General features: G+C 34.9%; 1 protein-coding gene across 1 annotated transcript in view; it reads left to right on the top strand.

Moving 5' to 3' along the window:
- Positions 1–19,242, top strand: part of MMRN1 (multimerin 1) — a 62,727-nt gene that overhangs the window by 31,273 nt on the left and 12,212 nt on the right. Inside the window, exons 4-6 of the mRNA XM_004681121.2 lie at positions 5,290–5,388; positions 7,086–7,259; positions 11,727–13,712. Coding sequence (XP_004681178.1) covers positions 5,290–5,388; positions 7,086–7,259; positions 11,727–13,712 — 2,259 coding nt within the window. The remainder of the gene's footprint in view (positions 1–5,289; positions 5,389–7,085; positions 7,260–11,726; positions 13,713–19,242) is intronic.

Here is a 19,242-nt window from a genome sequence, read left to right as displayed (position 1 = left end):
AAAGAGGGAATTCTGTTTTAAAAACAGTCTGCAATAAATAAATCTCTTTAAGAGCTATTTAATTTAAATAAAATCCCTTTTGTCCTGGCACCTGTCTCGAAAGAACCAAAAGAGACGTGGAAGTCTGCACCTATGGAACAAAGCAAAGACCTGTCCTTAAGTGCAAGACAAGATAGATTGCATGGTAAGCCTAGTATCCTTGGCAGTTTTTGTAGTAGTGAATACATTTGGAAAGACAGAAAGATTGTTAAATAAAAATATAAAAGACCATCGATTACCTGGGAACTTATCACTGGAGAGTGACTTCACTGTCAGAGATCTTATCTGCACTCTGCACAGGCTAAATCCCTGTAATAAATTGGGACTGAGGCAAGTATTAAACTCCAGTCAACAAATTGAATTGGAAAAGATATCATAAACTGTTATATTTGTTTAACAAGCATTTTAAGATTTTTAAAAAAGTATTTATTTATTCATACAGAACTGGAGTTTGCACAGGGGCAGTGAGGGGATTCATTAAAGAGAGTGAGGAGCAGAACAGGCAGATTGACAAAGTAAACTGCTGAAGGGAGCAGCATGTGGGTCAGGAGAGGTCTGCTGCGACATATGGGTCACCCCCACAGCCAATAATCAAACTAATGCTGAAGCTGCTGTGGTTTGAACCCATTGCACCACCAGGGAGGGCCCAGCATTTTAAGTTTGCAGGGAACCCATCCAATTAAATGCACAGAAAAGGGGTTCAAAACAATAATAGATCCAAAAATTTTTGTGTGATGTAATAGTTTTTTTCTTTCTTTTACCTGTTCCACCCTGTACTTGTCTTTATCCTTCTGAATTATTTTGCTCAGTATCATCCTCTCTAACTTCATTCACATAGTTGCAATTTCCTCACTTAGTTTCTCTTAAGATAATTAGTCTAAAATTTGATGCAAAGCACACAAGCACATAATTACATTAGTTTTTGTCATTCAACAATTAAAGCTTTGCTTAATTACATTTTCTTTCAAAGCCTTTTTAAATTTTTTAAAATTTTAGTTATTTTTTAATTTAGTTTAAGTTAGTTTACATCTTTATATTTGTTTATATGTATTTTAAGTGTTATAGGTTCAAATCTCTACAGTTACATTTTTTCACATAATATTCACCACCAAAGCAACACTAATCCCAAACCATGCACCACTAAGATCACCACACGTACTTTGTGGCTGCCTCAGCTTTGCATTCAGACATCAACACTTTACTATTGCTTTGTTTTTGTTTGACATTTTATTTTGTTGCTCAATATTCAACATATAAGTGAAACCATCCTATACTTTTCGTTTTCCTTCTGATTTATTTTGCTTAGCATTATCCTCTCCATTTTCATCCATGTAGTTGCAAAGGGCAAAAGTTCCTGTTTTAAATATATTTGAAGAAAAGTTTTTTTTAGAAAATGGACAGAAAAGTAAAAGGCACTACATAGACACAAGCAGGGCAGAAGAGTTGATAATGGTTCATCTTTTTGACAGCTGAGTAGTATTCCAGGGTGTGCATTCATGTGCTTGTGTGTATGAGTGTGAGTGTGGATGTCGCATTTTCTGATCCACTCCTCTGTTCTTGGACACTCAAGATTTTTTCCATAACTTGGCTATTGTAAACAGGGATGCAGCAACACTGGAGTACATATATATCCCTTCAAAGACTTTTTTTCATTCTGTAGGTCAATACTTAGGCATTGCATTGCTGGAACATATGATAGAACTAATATTAATATTTTGAGAACTTTCATACTGTTTGCACAGGAGCTGGACAAGTCAACATTCCCAAGAACAGTGTGCATGGGTTCCACTTTTCTGCCACTCCTTGCCCACACTTGTTTCAGGGAGCAATTCTCACAGATGTGAGGTGATTTCTCATTGTGGTTTTGATTTCCATTTCCCTGAAGATAAGTGATTATACATACTTTCACATGTATCTTTTGGCTCTCTATATGTTTTCTTTGGGCAAGTGTCTATCTCCTCTGCCCAATTTTTGATTGGGTTAATTGTTTTCTTTTTGTTGAATTGCATACATTCTTTATATACTTTGGATATAAGCCTTTTGTCAGATGTATGCACTTATTAAATCGCTCTTTCTAAAACTTTAACAAAATATGGTGATTAATTTTTCTTATATTATATAAATTATTTCTACCTAAGAACCACCAAAAAGCAAGAAAATGAAAGAATTGTTAATACAGGCACATCTTCTTTTGTATAACATTATTGTTTTTACCTCCTTCAATATCTCTCTGAACATTTTATTTTCTTATTATAGATTTAATATTTTTATTATTTTTTGCTTTTTCCTCTTAAACTGCTTATTTCTCTAGATTATTACTTGTTTTCTTTCCCTTTATTTACTTATGTTACCTAAGTAATATCGGTTCACACACAGTATACGTTTTAGGAGTATAGGTTCACACCTCTTGAACTGCGCATTTTCACACCCTACCAAGACCAGTGCCCCATCAGCTCCACCAGGTTCTAGAGGTCCCCACCACACCTCTGCTGCCTCTGGCAGTCTCAGTTCTGCAGTCATATTTCTAGGGTTTATTTTATTGTTTTTGTCTGTTTTTTTGTTTACTTTTTTATATTCTAGATATGAGTAAACAACCTGTCATTTGTGTTTATTCCTTTTCATATGAAACTTTAAAATTGTGTTTATTTCTTTAATGTACTGAGGTAACATTGATTTACAACACTCTATGTTTCAGGTACATAGGAACACAGCTCTATAATTGAATATTATCAAACCACACCCAAAGATTCAACCATCTCCAGAATATCTGTTAATCTTTTATTTCCCTTTGTACTCACCCACCCCATACTCCCTCTCCAGTAAATACAGTAATCACCAAAATTTGTAATTTCTGATTTTTTTATATGAATGGGTGATTGTATTTCCTTGTGGTTTTGATTTGCATAAGTGATGGCGAGTCTCTGTGTGCCTTCTGTGGAGAGGTGTCTGTTGAGCATTTACAGTATGTAAGCAAGGGCTACTTCAGTAGATATAATTTTATTAAAAATAAAAATAATTAAGTGTTTTGTTTCTTTTTTTCAGTGTTTTTAATCATTATGAATTCTTGAGTTATATTTATCACATGCTGCATGAGAACAGTTAGCAATGTACTAACACGTAATAATAAAGTAAGAAACAATGATTTGGAAACTATAGTAACTACATAAATTGGAGCTAATAATAAGCTGACAATTCTGTTCATGTGAAAGTTTCATAAAGTGTATGTGGTACATCACATGGGACTCCATGCTGATTTTAGTGTTTGCAAGTTTGCCAGTGCTCCTGACTTCCATTCATGTGAGAAGCTACTGTTATAAAGACATGTTTTGGTTTTTTTGAACATATGTGTAAGAGTTACTGATGGGGAAGGACATCCAAATAGTAACCTTGTGTGTATGTCTTAAGACAAGCTTTGTTTTTACTAATGCTTCACCTCCTACCAAAGTGCTACCTGCCAAGTCACTGCATGCCTTTGCACGCTCCAACTCCTTTTGTTTTCCAAATACTCTACCTTGAAAAGGTAAGAATTAAAAAAATGAAAATGTGTTCATACTGTTTAGCCCACCTGATATTTTTGCTGTAATACTTCAGGCTCTGTGTCCCAAACATTCTCCCCGCTATGAGAGGTTCAGGGAAGGCAGAAAACGGCAAATTGCTAGGGAGGGTTTATCTAGACTCTTTATTCCAGTGTTTCTCAAACTTTAGAGTGCATTGGAAACACCTGGAAACTTGTCAAAAAACTACATCACAGCCCTGCTCCAGCATTTCTTAAGTTAGCAAGTCTGTGCTAGAGCCTAGAAATTTTACTTTAGAAGTTCCCAGGTGATACTGATACTACTGATAGAGAGTGCCCTGTTTGAGAACCATTACTTCACTTTCTAGATGCCCTAGTGAATAGAATTAGATTCTAGTTGCCAGGAAAGGGTTTAGTACACCATCTAAGGAGGTTCCTTGATAAAAAAAAATTGTATCATTCATGATATCTTTGTAGAAATGAATTTAAATTTAGATATAAGAAAAATACTTTTTTTGAGCTGAGCAAAAAAGAAAAAAATTACTAGTAACACTTTGTACCATCTGCACAATACTCAAATAAGTACGGTTTTCCCCAAGCTGCAGATAGTTTTCTTCCACTAAATAAAGAACAATTAAACACATCTTTCTGTAATGCAGTGGAGAAAAAAATATATCAAAATAAAAACCTTGGACATGAATAGAAATTAATTTGGCTCAATGCCCTGAAGAAAAGAAATGCAAAATTCAATCTAACAATGGACTCTAACAAAAATCAGTGCCAAATATATTTTCTATGGATAGAGAAACTTTAGTATTATGGCCACAGCCACACTGCGTTGGGGGATCATAATTAACAGGTGCCAAAGGTATAGTTTCATTGGTACATGATTTCACTTGGGAAGAAACTCGGTAAAGCCCCCAATGCTTGTTTTCTCATGTTAGATACACAGACTTCAATGAATAAATTTGTACATTAGAAGTCTGCAAATGGTAGGCATGTATCACTTGATGTATTCAATATATTTTAATACATCTTCCCTCTAAGATGTTTTCCCCAGTGAAAAGTTGTATTGGCATTGAAAATACTACTTACCTTAGGAAATAGGAAGAGATTTTTGACAGAGTAGATTTATTTTATAAGAATTTCCTTTCTTTGACATTTCACAGATTTTACAGGTTGACCCCTGGAGAGCTGCTCTGTAGTAGTACTTTTTCTTATATTCAGTTTGAGCATATTTCTTTAAAATCTGGAAACAACTCATTTAAATGGCACTGTTGCTTAACCAGATATTGTTTCAGCAAAGAACCTGGAGTTCTCCCTTATTTAAAAACAGACACCAGTTGGAAATTGCATTGTTAAACAATCAGCCTTTATGGCAGTCCACTTTCAAAACTGCAGTAGCTTCTAATGCAGCTGATTTTAAAGTGCCCTCAATTATGCAGGCAGTTTAAATCCACTCATTTACACAGTTCCTCTAAACTACCATACATTTTGGCCTGAAAGGAGACCTGAATAATTTTATTTTTTCCGAGCTGAATTAGCGTCTCTTCCACTCTGCCACCAGCGTGGGAGTGCATTGCCCTCCAGATGGGGGTGGAGCTGCTTACTCGGCAATCATAGCAAACCATCATGCTTCAGTACCCAGGGAAATGGATGTCAGTCACATTATTGCCTAGGACTGGACAAACTGAGTAGGATGCACTGTTTGACTCTTTCTCTTTGCTTCTGTTTAGCCCAGGAACAGCATCACTTGATACACAGCAACCAGGCAGAGAGTCAAGATGCCGTTGGCAGAGGGACCCAGCAGCAGCAGCAAGACTGTGGTGACCCAGGTCACAGATTATAATTACTATCATCCTTAACACAATTATTCTCAGCACTATTTATGACAACCTCCAAATAAATCATTGCTCTGTCAAATGTTTCATGGTGAAAATTAACATGGTGACATCTTGGAGGTGTAAGTTGGGAGAATCTGGATGAACTGTGTGTAGGTTCACAGCTTGAAGAGACCTTGTACTATTAGCAAAGAAGAATAAAAGAGCTCTCATATCAGGTTGCAAGGAAATCACGTTTCCAAAATAAAACCAAGCTTTTATTGTCCAGTGAGTACAATCATGGAAAAAGGTTGACATTGAAAGAATGACTTCCTTTAAAAAAAAAAAAAGATTTATTTGTGCATACAGAATGGGGGTACAGGCCAGAGGTGCAGGGCAGACTATCGAAGTACACTGCTAAGGAGAGCAGCAGGTGGGTCAGGAGAGGTTTGTTGCCCATGTGAATCACCCCCTGGGCAGGAGGGTATCCAACTCAATATGAAGTGGCTTTAGCTTCTTAGTGCTGTGCTTTAACCACCTGCACCACCAGGAAGGGCTGGAATAACTTCCTATTTTTAAGGGAGCTCAAAAGACTACCTTCCATTGGCTGACCAGAGTTCAGTAAGGGATTCTCATCAATGACTCAGGGAAACAATTGTAACTAAGAATCCCATATTGAACCTAAGTTCACATGTCACAATTGTAACTAAGAATCCCATATTGAACCTAAGTTCACATGTCACTTATTTACTCATTTTTATAATTATAAATATCATTTTCTTTAATCTTTAATTTATCTCTTACAAACAAAAGGGTGGTTATTGCTAGAAAAAATAATCTCATTTTGTTTACCATATTGCTTGTCATACAAAATAAGGCATCAAGTTGAATGTGATTTAAAGGGATCTCTTCAAGAATGTAGGTGACCATCCATTTTAAGGGATTTAAATTTGGCATCTTCATAAAATCATCCTTGAATTAATAAATGTGCACAGGTAAAGTTATGGAAATTATCATTGTTATAGAAAGTGATACAAGCTGAAATCTGATTTTCTTTATCTCTCATGAAACAACATCACAGGAGGTTACCAGGAGGGAGAAGGGCTGGGAACACATAGGGAAGGGTTGCACAGAACTATGGTAAATGATTATTGGTGCCTTAGTGGTGGGTTTAGTGTGGTAACATAGCTCTGAAAGGATGTTTACCTATAACTCCAAGTCATATAAAGTATTATAAATCAGATTGCATCGATATATTCTCAGAATATAGGTATACCTACAGACAAATATAAATGCATATATTTATACAGTGTTATATATGTAAATATGTATATGTATATGTATACAATTTAATACTTGAACATTAGATACAAAAGCAGGTGATCCATTAGCTCTGTAACCTTAAGCAAGTCATTTTGGTTTTCTGACCTGTAGATGCCTATTGATTATAACAATAATGCTGAGGTTTAAAAAGGGGGAGGGGGCAGAAACTTTTGAGGAAGATCAAACATTTTGGAAACTTATGATTTTATAAGTCCCCTCAAATGTTCACCCCTAAATAGTGTAGAATTCAGGTGGTTCATGAATAGTCTGTATTTTCAAGTATATGGTATAAGTATGGATTATTGATTTATTATGAATGATCTATTATGAATTGAATAGTTTTAAATAGATATTTTTTAAATATTTCCCATCTTCTCTTCCATGTGCAGCAGTGACACAAAAAATGACTGACCAGATGAGCCACCAGGCAGTAAAACTAACTCTTCTGCAGAAGAAGATTGACAATATTTCTTTGGCTGTGGATGATGTAAGGAACACGTACTCTTCCTTAGAAGAAAAAATCAATGAAGATAAAGGCAGAGAATTTCAATCTTTTCTAAAAGGTAAAAGTAAAATAAATTATTCATTCAGTTAAAACACAAGGCAAATGGCTCATTTATCTTTCTGCACTTCATTCTGGGGTCACTGCTTTGGAGAAAGTGGTATAAAGGTGAAGAGACAGGTTTTATATTTGACATTTTTTAATCATTTAATTTCTGAAAGAATTTGAAACATCTAAACATTTGTTGCTATGCAGTCACAAATTTGGCTGCATATTTCAACTGACCTATTGGCATGATTTATCTAGTTACTGGCTAACTTCCTACTTCTTTATAAAGTGATCTGTACTTAACATACCCAATATACTTAAAAATTATTGTGGATTTCAGTTCAAAAATAAAAACGAGGTAAAGAGATGATTATCATAGCACTTAGATTCCTAGTTGTCTCAATAACATTGATGGAGATACTGAAGATAAATATAAAGAACATAATTATCACAGAAATTACCTAGCTCAAGGGGTATAATCAATGAAATATATCCTGCAACACTTCTGGTCAGAGAAATAATAATGTCTTTGTAAATGTGAATCAGCCTTGCCTAAGTTTCATGCTCTTAAAACAGTGACGTTTCTTTCTGAAGACTCTCCAGGGTAGTGCTTTCTATGCTCAAATGAAGTTGTCAGAATTCACTTATTTGTGGTTATTGGGCAAAATCACACCTTCTTGGCAGCTATAAATTAGGACTGTGCAGATGACCCTCCTCCACCACAGGAGAGTCCTCACGGCTTCACTTTGATCCCCACTTCTGATTTCTTTCAAGGGCTTGTGATTATTTTCTGACCACCTTAAAATTTCTGGATCATTTATTTATCCTTAATCACATCTGCCAAGTCAAGTCCTTTTTACCATATGAAGTAACATATTCTAAGTTCAGAGAATTAGGGGGAGGTGGAAATCTTGAAAGGGGGTAGCTTTCTGCTGCCGCCACAGAGACTTATATATATATAGTCAATATTTGCTACAGTAATACTAAGCATCGAATACAAAGAGACCATGTGGTAGTTGCAATAAATCCCATCTAGGGAGTCCAGGAATAGTTCTAAAAGAAAAGTCACCACAAACAAAAAGTGAGGATCAGAAGTAGCTAATCTGACAAAGTAGCTTCCATATTATCTCCCAACACAGCAGCAATGATGATTTTTTTTTTTTTAGCTTGTAAATAATGGTGGTATTAAGCTACTGAAAAGACCTGTCCTAATATAGCACATCCCCTATGACCAAAACTCACTGATGGCAAACATGAGAGAAGAACATATTTTCCCTGAAGTGACAGCTTGAGAAAATAGTCAAATAGAAACAGTGTATAATTGACTATAGCCTCTGTAGTGGGGTTTGCTTAGTAAAATTTGATCATGGCCTAAGAGAATTAGGCCTGTCACCTGTTTTTTGTGAGCCTACTAACAAACATTCTGGTGCAAATACAGGAAAATACATGCATTTATAACATAACAGAAACAAAATCCCCTCTTCAATAGGAGACATTGTGTATTGAGCACAATCAATTAAGAACATCAGACATCTTGTTTTTAATGAATATTCTTACACACAATGAAAACTAGCCTCACCCCAGGTCCCTAGCAAAACACAGCCTCTTCTTGTGTTCCTTCTACATCTAGAAAGAAAGAGAAATACAAAAGGGAAAAATTGAAACAACACATTAAGAATTACCTGGCACCACGGAAAGGAAATCTAAGAATCATAGACAAAAACTGCCTTGTAGCCACAGAAACTATTAAAAATAAAATTCCTCAACTTATGAAGAGGTTTTGAAATATTACAAGTAGATTGTACATTGAAAATCACAGAAGAGACATCTTGTATAAAATATATGTTAAGACTTCAAATACAATATCATTTTTTCCAGAAAGTAGAAACACACAAGGCACATGAAACAATCAAATGGAATGCAAATGATGGCCCACTCAGATATTAACACAAAGCACTTTGATGTGTTTTTTGAAAAATCAGGTTCTTATACAGATGTTTCTTTAATAATAAGTTGTAGAAATATTCTTTGAAAAAATCTTGATCCTGAAGTTATCTTCTAAATTAATAATCTGTTTGAGTATTTTGGACACTGCTGTGAATTTGTCCTTTACCTAACATATATTTCTATCACCACTTTACAGCATTTCAGATGAATTTAGCTCCTAAATTTCATTTTAATTATTTACTTTTTTTCTAATTTCTTTAATCAAGATTTTGTATTGATATTTATCTGTTTGTATGAGAAGACATTTATTTCTTTATTGTATTTGGTGGAAAGTTTTTGAGGATAGAATAAACTTACTTGGAAGTCTTGCTTTGTTTTTGTTTTTGTTTTTCTTATAGTATTTTGAATATGTCACTACACTCTCTCCTTGATTGTAGTGTTTCTTTAGAAGTTAGCTATATTGGGGTTCCTTATTATTTCCTCCTTAGCAGCTTTATTCATTTTTCCTTGCCTTCGGCTCTTGGAAGTTTTATTATTATGTCCTCTTTTAGGTTTCCCGGTGTTTGTGTAGCTTGGTGTTATTTCAGTTTTTTTGTATTTTTGTGTTTAATTCCTTCTTTAAGTTTGGGAAATTTTCTTCCATCATTGTTTTGAATAATTTTTCAGTTCCCCTCTCTCCTTCTTCTTCTGGGATACCTGTGATTCTCATATTTCTTTTCCATGGTGTCTAATAATTTTTCAAGTAGTGTTTCATTTTTTTCCTTTTGAATTTCTCTTTCTTTTCCTATTTTGTTTCTTTCCTCATTTTCATCTTCACTCATCTATTTGGCTTATTCTAGTTCTTTGGCTTTCTGCAGAACTTTCCATCTTCTCTGTTCATCTTTTCAAATCATGTAGTTCCTTATTTTCTTATTTAAAGTTTTAATTTCAACTTCCTGTTCTTTGATTGTGTTTCTTGTAGTATTTATTTGCTTTTCTGAGTTTTCATTGTATTTTTTTTTGAAAGATTTATTTATTTATACATACAGAATTGGGGAATAGGACAGAGGTGCAGGGGCAGTGAGAGGATTTAACAGAGACAGAGTGGGGAGCAGAACAGGTAGATGGAGGAAGTACACTGCTGAGCGGAGCAGCAGGTGGGTCAGGAGAGGTCTGCCGCGCCATGTGGATCACCTCTGGGTTGGGGATCGAACTCACACTGAAGCAGCTGCGGCTAGTTTGTAGTGCTGTGCTTTAACCTGCTGCGCCACCTGGAGGGGTCTTCTTTCTTTTTTTAATGCTAATTTAGAGTTGTCCACAATTATGATTTATGATTAATACATGTTTTGGACTACTAGAGATATTAGTATAAACTTCATTGTTGACAAGACTCCTCTTTTTGTTAAGATGCTATATTAGGGCCCTCCCTGATGGCACAGGGCTTAAAAGTCTCAGTGCTGTCAAGCATTCTCCACCCACTCAACATGAGTTTGATCTGCAGCCAGGGAGCAAATCTATACGGTGCAGCAGACCTCTTACTCACTGCTCTCCTCAGCAATGTATTTTAGTAGATCTGTTCTACTCCCCGCTCTGCCTCTGGTGAATTGTTTCAGCCCCAAACCTCTGGCCTACACCCCAGTTCTTGAATGCATAAATAAATAAATAAAAACTTTAAAAAACAGTTATTTCATATTATGATAATCAAAATATATGTTGAATACCTATTTCTATATAAGGGTTACTTTGTTCTGTGGCTACAACCATTATGAGCTACTGTTAAATCTTTTGACAGTACTTCATGTTGTTCCTCATTTGGAAATCTCTACAGTCAAGTTTATTAGCTTTTATAAGTTCTAAGAAAAACTCTGAAATTAAATTATGAGAGCTTAGTAACAGTAATAAGCTAACTAACACCAGGTATTATTTCTCAAGTCTCAGCACTATCACACCACAGCGTGTGTTTGAGGTTCAGCCAGGGAGGTAACCCACATATACAGTGGGCTTCTCCTGTTTTTCCTACTGCTTTCCTAACAGTATATTTCAGGTCAGTTAATTCACCTGTTCTGATCCCCACTCTCCCTCTGATGAATCTTCTCACCAGACCCACCCCTCCCTACCCCCACCAACATATACACCTTTGGCCTAAATCCCAGTTCTTTTAGGCAAAAATAAATTTTAAAAATTTTAAAAAAAGATAGAAAGCCTCAAATGATTCATTTCTGTGTAAGACTAAGACTAGACCTATAAGTAGACATAGAAAAGTCTTTACCTAAAATCTGCAGTAGTTCATTCCTGTCTGTATTTCCAGAAAACTTTAATTTTGTGGTCTAAAACGTGTTTTACACCACAATTGAGTCCTCCCTCATATTTATCAATTAGGAAGCAAATAGCATTCCACAAACTATGATAATTTTTGAATTTCATCAGTAAGTATAATGAAGAAATATTTTTATGATTGTGTCATTAGTGTTTATACTTTTTAAAAAAATCTTTTTAGAGTGATTTAAGCATCATTAAAATCTTGTATTTTTATTATTATTATTTCTTTCTCTAGGTCTAAAATCCAAAAGCATTAATGATTTGGTAAAGGATGTAGTAGTGGAACAACTTAAACTTTTTCAAAATGACATGCAAGAGACAGTAGCACAACTCTTCAAGACTGTATCACGTCTCTCCCAGGACCTTGAGAACACCAGACAAGTAATCCAACAAGTTAATGTATCTGTGGTTTCAATAGAAGTCCAGCAAAAGTCCACCTTAATGCAAAATAATAGACCCACTTTGACTGATATAATAGATCTAAAAAATCAAATTATGAATCTAAGGCAAGAAGTGACTTTTACATGTCAGAAACCTATTAGGGAACTAGAAGAAAAGCAGACTCATCTTTCAGATGCTCTAGAACAGGAACACTCAAGAAACACTTTATATTATGAGTCCCTCAACAGGACTCTTTCAAAAATGAAGGAAGTACATGAGAAGTTTTTATCAACAGAACAAGTATCAGATCAGAGGATTGTCCCAGCTGCTGAATCAGATAGCAATAATATCACCGAGTACCTGTCTACTCTACAGGAGAATGTCAAGAAGCAGGCTTTGATGCTGCTGCAAGTATTTGATGATTTACATATCCAAGACAACAAGATTAGCAATCTCACCATTGCTTTGAAAGTGGAAAAAGAATATGTCAGGGGTGAATGTGAAGACATGTTATCCAAATGCAGAAAAGACTTTAAGTTTCAAATTAAAGACACAGAGGAGAATTTGCAAATTTTAAACCAGACTTTGGCTGAGTTTCTTTTTCCAATGGATAATAAGATGGACAAAATGAGTGAGCAACTTCATGATATAACTTATGATATGGAGATACTTCAACCCTTGCTTGAGCAAGGAGCATCATTTAGAAACATCTTGACTTCTGAACAAACAAAGGAAGCAGCAGCTACAAGGAAAAAGGTGGAAAATCTAACTAGTGTTGTAAGTAATCTAAATTTTCTTATCAAAGAACTTACAAAAAGACACAATTTACTTAAAAATGAAGTACAGAGTCGTGGTGACATATTAGACAGACGTATCAATGAATATGCCATTGAAATGGAAGATGGCCTAAATAACACAATGACAATTATAAATAATGCCATTGATTTCATTCAAGATAACTACATGCTAAAAGAGACATTAAGCACAATAAAGTATAATCCTATGGTCCATCAGAAATGTACCCAAAATATGGAAACAATTTTGACATTTATTTCTCAATTCCAGCGTTTGAATGATTCTATTCAAATTTTGGTCAATGACAATCAGAGATACAACTTTGTTTTGCAAGTTGCCAAGGCCCTTGCAGACATTTCTAAAGATGAGAAACTAAGTCAGTCCAACTTTCAGAAGATTTATCAAGCATTCAATGAAACCACTTCCCAAGTGCTACAACACCAATTAAACATGAGTTATTTGGAGGAAAAACTACTTTCAGCCACAAAAATTTCAAAAGATTTTGAAACTCGGTTGCAAGACATTGAATCCAAAATGACCAAGACAATAATACCTTATTATGTTTCACTGAAAAAAGGAAATGTGGCTATAAATGAGAGAGATCAGGCTCTTCAACTGCAAGTATTAAATTCCAGATTTAAGGCACTAGAAGCAAAATCCATCCATTTTTCAATTACCTTCTCCTTGTTTAATAAAACTCTCCATGAAGCATTAGCAATATGTCATAATGCTTCTACTAGAATAGTAGACCTTAATGCTACCATACCTAAGTGGATCAAAGGCAATCTACCTGATACTAGGCTTCTTCAGAAAGATCTGACAGAATTTGTAGAATCCATAATGGAAATAAAAACTCAAGCTGTCCTATCTAATTTAACTTCATATATAAATCAATCATTGTCTAGTAGTCCTGCAAATGTCAAGCCTCAAAGACAAGTAAAACAATTGCTGAAGAAACCTAGTTCTCCTAAAAAGCCAACAGTGAATCTTACCACCATCCAAATAGGTCGGAGCCAAAGAAACACAGACAATGTTATATTTCCTGGTAAGTCAGTGCTAAAAAATAAGTTTTAATATCTCTTTTTAGTTAAATGGATATTTAGTAATTTTTGCATGAGCATAGTATAAAATATGTTTGCTTGAACTTTGATATATAGTCAAATATTGAGAGGTCACTAATTATCTTAATCTAATTTTATTGCATGAAATTAGACATCATTGCAAAACAAATAATTATAGTATAAATATCTGCTATGTGTTTTTTAACATTTTTCTGACAATCAAATATGAAACAGTCAAATTTGCCCCTCTAGAACATTTTTTTTTTTTTGGATATTGAATATTCTGTTAGACAATTAGTTCCTTTGTGCAAAAGACAAAACTGTGTTTTATTCCTCTTAGCATTACCTAGCAAAAAATTCAGTATTCAATATGACTCAGTAAATATATTGTTCAATGGCTGTCTAATTGAATGATGCAGAAATTACATTTGGGTAGAAAACACAAGAGCGAAGTGTCTGTTTATCTAAGCTGCAACAAAACACATTAACAGACACAGACATGGACTAAGTGGCTTGTAAACAACAGTGATTTACTTTACATAGTTCTAGACGCTTGATGCCCAAGGTCAAGTAGCCACATGGTTATATTCTGGTGTGAATATAACCCCTCTTTTGGTCATGACCAGCAATTTCGCTCTGCCCTGTCATGTCGAAGGGGTGAAGGATTTCTTTAAGGACACATACAAGAACTGGGGTACAGGTCAGAGGTGCAGGGGCAGTGAAAGGATTCACCAGAGACAGAATGGGGAGCAGAACTGATAGATTGATGAAGTACACTGCTGAAGGGAGCAGGAGATCTCCCATGCCTTGTGGGTCACCTCCCTGGGCAGGGATAGAACTCATGCTGCATTGGCTGTGGGCACCTTCATAGTTCTGCACTTTAATCCATTGTGCCACAAGGGAGGACCCAGGGGCAATTTCATTTTTTTTTAAGATTTATTTATTTATGCATACAAATTTGGGATACAGGCCAGAGGTGCAGGGGCAGTGAGAAGATTCAAGAGACAGAGTGGGGAGCAGAACAGGCAGATCAACAAAGTACACTGCTGAGGGAAACAGTGGGTGGGTCAGGAGATGTATGCCATGCCATGTGGGTCACCTTCGGGGCAGGGATCCAACTCATGCTGAAGTGACTTTAGCACTTTATCAGTATCCACTCAGTGACATCTGAATGGGAACCTCAAACTTCTCATAGTGCTGTGCTTTTACCCACTGCGCCACCAGGGGGTAAATTTGTTTTTTAAAGAAAATTAATTCCATTCATTGTTACTCGAACTTCATGATCTAAGTATACCCCAAAGTCCCTTCTCCCCATAACATCAGGCTTATAGCACTAAGACAACATGATTGTGTAACAAATGGTTTTTGAAAATTTAGAGCATAAGTTTGGATGTGGTAATCAATGTGTCTCAAAAGTGACTCTAGTATATGTGTGTAGTATGACTGCAATGAATGAAGTTTGAGGTTCCCATTCAGATGTCACTGAGTGGATACTGACAAGAGCAAGTGTGAGCCAGGGCTAAGGAAGAGATGACTGAAGCAGACAGATGTGAGAAATGTTGCAAAGTAAACTTAGAAACACTAGGGTGTTGGGGAAAGGAACGACCTGAGGCATCACAGATGATGGTCTGACCCCAGCTGTTTCAGAATATGTCTGTGTAGCTGAGCGGGTTCACTTCTCTGGGTCTCAGTTTCTTCCTTTTAGATGGTAGGTTTGTGATAAATATTTTGCAGAGTTCACTAGTATAAATATGCTGCAGACTGAATACTGTAGGGAAAAGAAGAATATGACAGCCTGAATGGCATGGTTTGGGGAAGGGAGAAACTTAGAATATGCTGAGGTTTTGAATTTGGAAAATGACAAGGCTTAACAGATATGAACATGAGAAGAGCATAAACTGGGAGGAGAGAAGAACTCAGTGTGATACTATAAACTGCTTAATAGTCTCTCTATGAAAGAAATGTCTTATGAATATGTTTGGCATATGAGTAATATGAAGTAATCACTGCACCAAGGAAATAATAACTCTGATCATTACTAAGAGAAATAGTAATAGTCCTCTCATGTGAATCTACTGTTAAATTATATGCCCCTTTGGATAAATACTGTATTTTTTAATTCCAAAAGGGTGATCATTATCATGTCATTATGAGTCCCATTATTTTATCTGAATGTTTTATAATGTTGAAGATCACAGAAAAATTTAAAGATAAATTGTTTCTTGATTGTTTGTTATATTTATTTGTTACTACCTCCAAATTAATCTGACCCAGGAAGACTACTAAAGCCCAGTGAGATTAAGGAACAAACCATCTCCAGGAGAACGGTAGTTTTTCAATACTGGATGATTTTATAGGGAAAATAATGAACTTTTCAATCTACTTCAATCCTTGGTCTCCCTGTGGACATGGCAAATGAGTTTCAGTTAAGCTCCACAGGATATGGGATCACACTCCAGGCAAACCATACAACTTTTTTCTTAAACCAAAAATATCCATATCTATAGCAGTAAGCATAATTAAAATTAATTGAGTTAAAATGTTTAATAAAACAGAACTTTATAAATTTTGTGGTAAAAAGAATACATACTAAAAAATTGTAGAATTGTATTTATGTTTATAGCAGCTGACTCCATATTAGGCTTATGGGCTCATTAACTGAGTCCTAACTCTTTTTTTCAATGATGATTTATAAAATTACTTCCTGTTTCTTTATTTACCATACATGAATTTTTTATAGACTTATATACTCTAACTAATGAATTGGAATTTTTTAAATTTTATCTCAGGAAAGATCACCAAGACCAGTGTCTGGGAAATAAGGATATACTGGCCTACTTTCATGTACAGAAGATACATTCACTTTATGCAGCACCAGCATCAGAATGTGTGGGAGCCTTTAGGCAGGTGCAGGCATATGAAGCTCATTAAACCAGTGCTGTTTCTGTGCACCAGAGAACTGCTGGCCTATGCTGGATGGCTGAGCAGGAAAGTCTGTGCAGGTGACAAAAATAGTGGGCTCTGGCTAAGTTCTCCCAGAAGAATAAACCAATTAAAAATTAAAATATTTTACCCGACAATGTTGTATCCCAGGGTGGGACACACTGGCTCACAGCTGTTGCCTTTGACCTTAGCCATTATATTAGAAATACCCTATGACCACATTGCTCCTTTTTGTAACTAACACCAGAAAATGATTTATCATTCCTTTTAAAAAATGTTATTAAAAAAACATTATGTTACAACAGTATATAAATTTCAGTTGCAACATTACAAGTCAATTTCTCTATATACTGTGTTAATATTAATTCACATTATAGCCGTGATTATATATGTCAAATAAGCACAGTTAGTACAGAGATCTTATAAAGTTTTAAAAATTTAATTCTAATTTTAAAAACTAATAACTTACTTTGAAGTCTAATAGAAGTAACACTATACTAATATAATAATGGGTACTAATTAATATATAGTAGCCCCTTCACTATACAAAATATGCCATAAACATTACTGTTACTGTTATTTCATGTAACAATATGCCTGAGTTAACTGTCATTATTGTTATTTTGAAAATGAGTAAGCTAGCCCTGCACTTAAGGATCTTGTTGAAGATCATGCAGTAGTCAGCAGTAGCATCTCACACCTGGTCTGCTGCAGGAAGGTTTTAGGTTCCAATACCTGTACTCAGAAAAATGAGAGAATGCGTCATGTCTATTCCAGACTCTGGTCATATCCACCTCCCATTGGCCAGAGTAAATATTCCAGGGAGTTTTTTTCTTTTTCTTTTTTTTTACATGAGGATCCAATCATTGTCACTGTATCAGCCATGACCAGGAGGGAGTACAGGTGTTTCTTTTCAGTTTGTCTGTTACATGATGTGGCCAGTGGGCAGTTGTCATGGAAAGTGACCATTAATTATTCAAAAGGCATTCTTAGGACTGAGACAGTAGAAGTACATAGTGCAGAGTAAGCAGCCCTATCACTTCCTTTTAATTCAATTGTAATTAAGTTGTGCTAATTAGGGTTCCAGGGAAAGAAACTTTCAGGTTAAATTCTAAATATTTGGCTTGTGCCTACACTATATGCGAAGGGACACCAAGGGATTTTATTTTATCTTTGAATATTTTGTTTGAAAACACAACGTGGAATGAATATCTCAATTAGAAGATAAATTCAGGATAAAGTGGAAGCTGGGAATAGTAGTTAAACCGGAGTATACACTAGTAGGAAACAACATTGAATTGAAAATACAAACATAATGAAGAATAACAACATAATTTAAAGAAACCATCAGTGATGGGGAGGTCAGTCACTCCAATAATAAAAAGCCTAGCATTAAGGAGGAAGTGTATTTGTATTTGGAAGGGAAGTTCAGCTGTAATAGCACTTTAAAGAGTTAATATCTCTATGGAAATAGTCAATTAGTAATGTAGGTCTGAAACCAGAGACAGTTTGTTTCTAAAAGTTGGAAATTATTTGCAAGAGGTGATATTTGAGAATATGGAAGTAAGTTAGATAGCTAGAGAAATAAAAAAGAGAAATGAAGATAGAGGCATGAAGATGACCTATAATTGAAGAAAACATGAGAGAGACATATTGAAGGAAAAAAAGAGCCTTTTCAGAGCCAGGAAAGTGAATGTGTTTTGGAACTTAAAATTGTTAATGCAAAAACAAAAAGTAAGAAGACATAAGATGTAGAGGAAGGCTTGTGCAAACAAAATAATAGAATAAAATTGTTGGGGAGATGTCTAGGGAAAATATTTTGGAATGCAACAAAGATCCATCTCAGTGACTTACTGACAATTATGATTGAAGAATCAGTATGGCCATTGGAATGTTCACTTTTTAAGGTATAGTTAAACATCAGCTATGAAAAATCTATTGAATTTTTAAAAAGCAACATATTTTTTCTGTTCATTCATTATGAACATGAATTCATATTGGAAAATATTCAGCACCCATAAAATACAAAGAAGAATATAGACTGGCATATGTAAGCCATCAAATAAGTTTAGCTTTATAGCTTATCATAATTATAATTTATTACAAGCACTTACAAAGTGAATGGCATTCTTATCCCCAATGGTTTTTTTCTGTATTCAAATCTTAGAGACTATGCATATGGTGCTTTATGTGTGTTAATATTTTTGAGTTTCAGAACAATTTCTGCAAATGGCACCTCTATTATTTCCACTTTATAGATGAGGATATTGTATCCAGAAAGATTCAGTAATAGGTACAAAGTCACAGAAATAATCAGTTTTGGAGCTATGAAGCAAATCTAAGCAATCTATCTTTTCTCATGCTCAAGGTGATGTACTGTCTCTCATTTTCATGAAAGATTCTTCTGATTTTTTATTTGTACTATTTTTTGACTTTTAGGACATTTTCAATTTTTCTCTTTTATATGTTCTGCTATACTAACAGAGAAGTGTTTGAACACATGTCTCTAATTTTTTTTTTAAGATCACATTCAAGAAATAAAGTTAGTGGTTAAATTCATTTAAATATATA

This window comes from Condylura cristata, unplaced genomic scaffold, assembly GCF_000260355.1.
Source record: "Condylura cristata isolate star-nosed mole 26May11 unplaced genomic scaffold, ConCri1.0 scaffold00012, whole genome shotgun sequence".
Lineage (NCBI taxonomy): Eukaryota > Metazoa > Chordata > Mammalia > Eulipotyphla > Talpidae > Condylura > Condylura cristata.
This window is presented reverse-complemented; position numbering and strand designations above follow the sequence as displayed.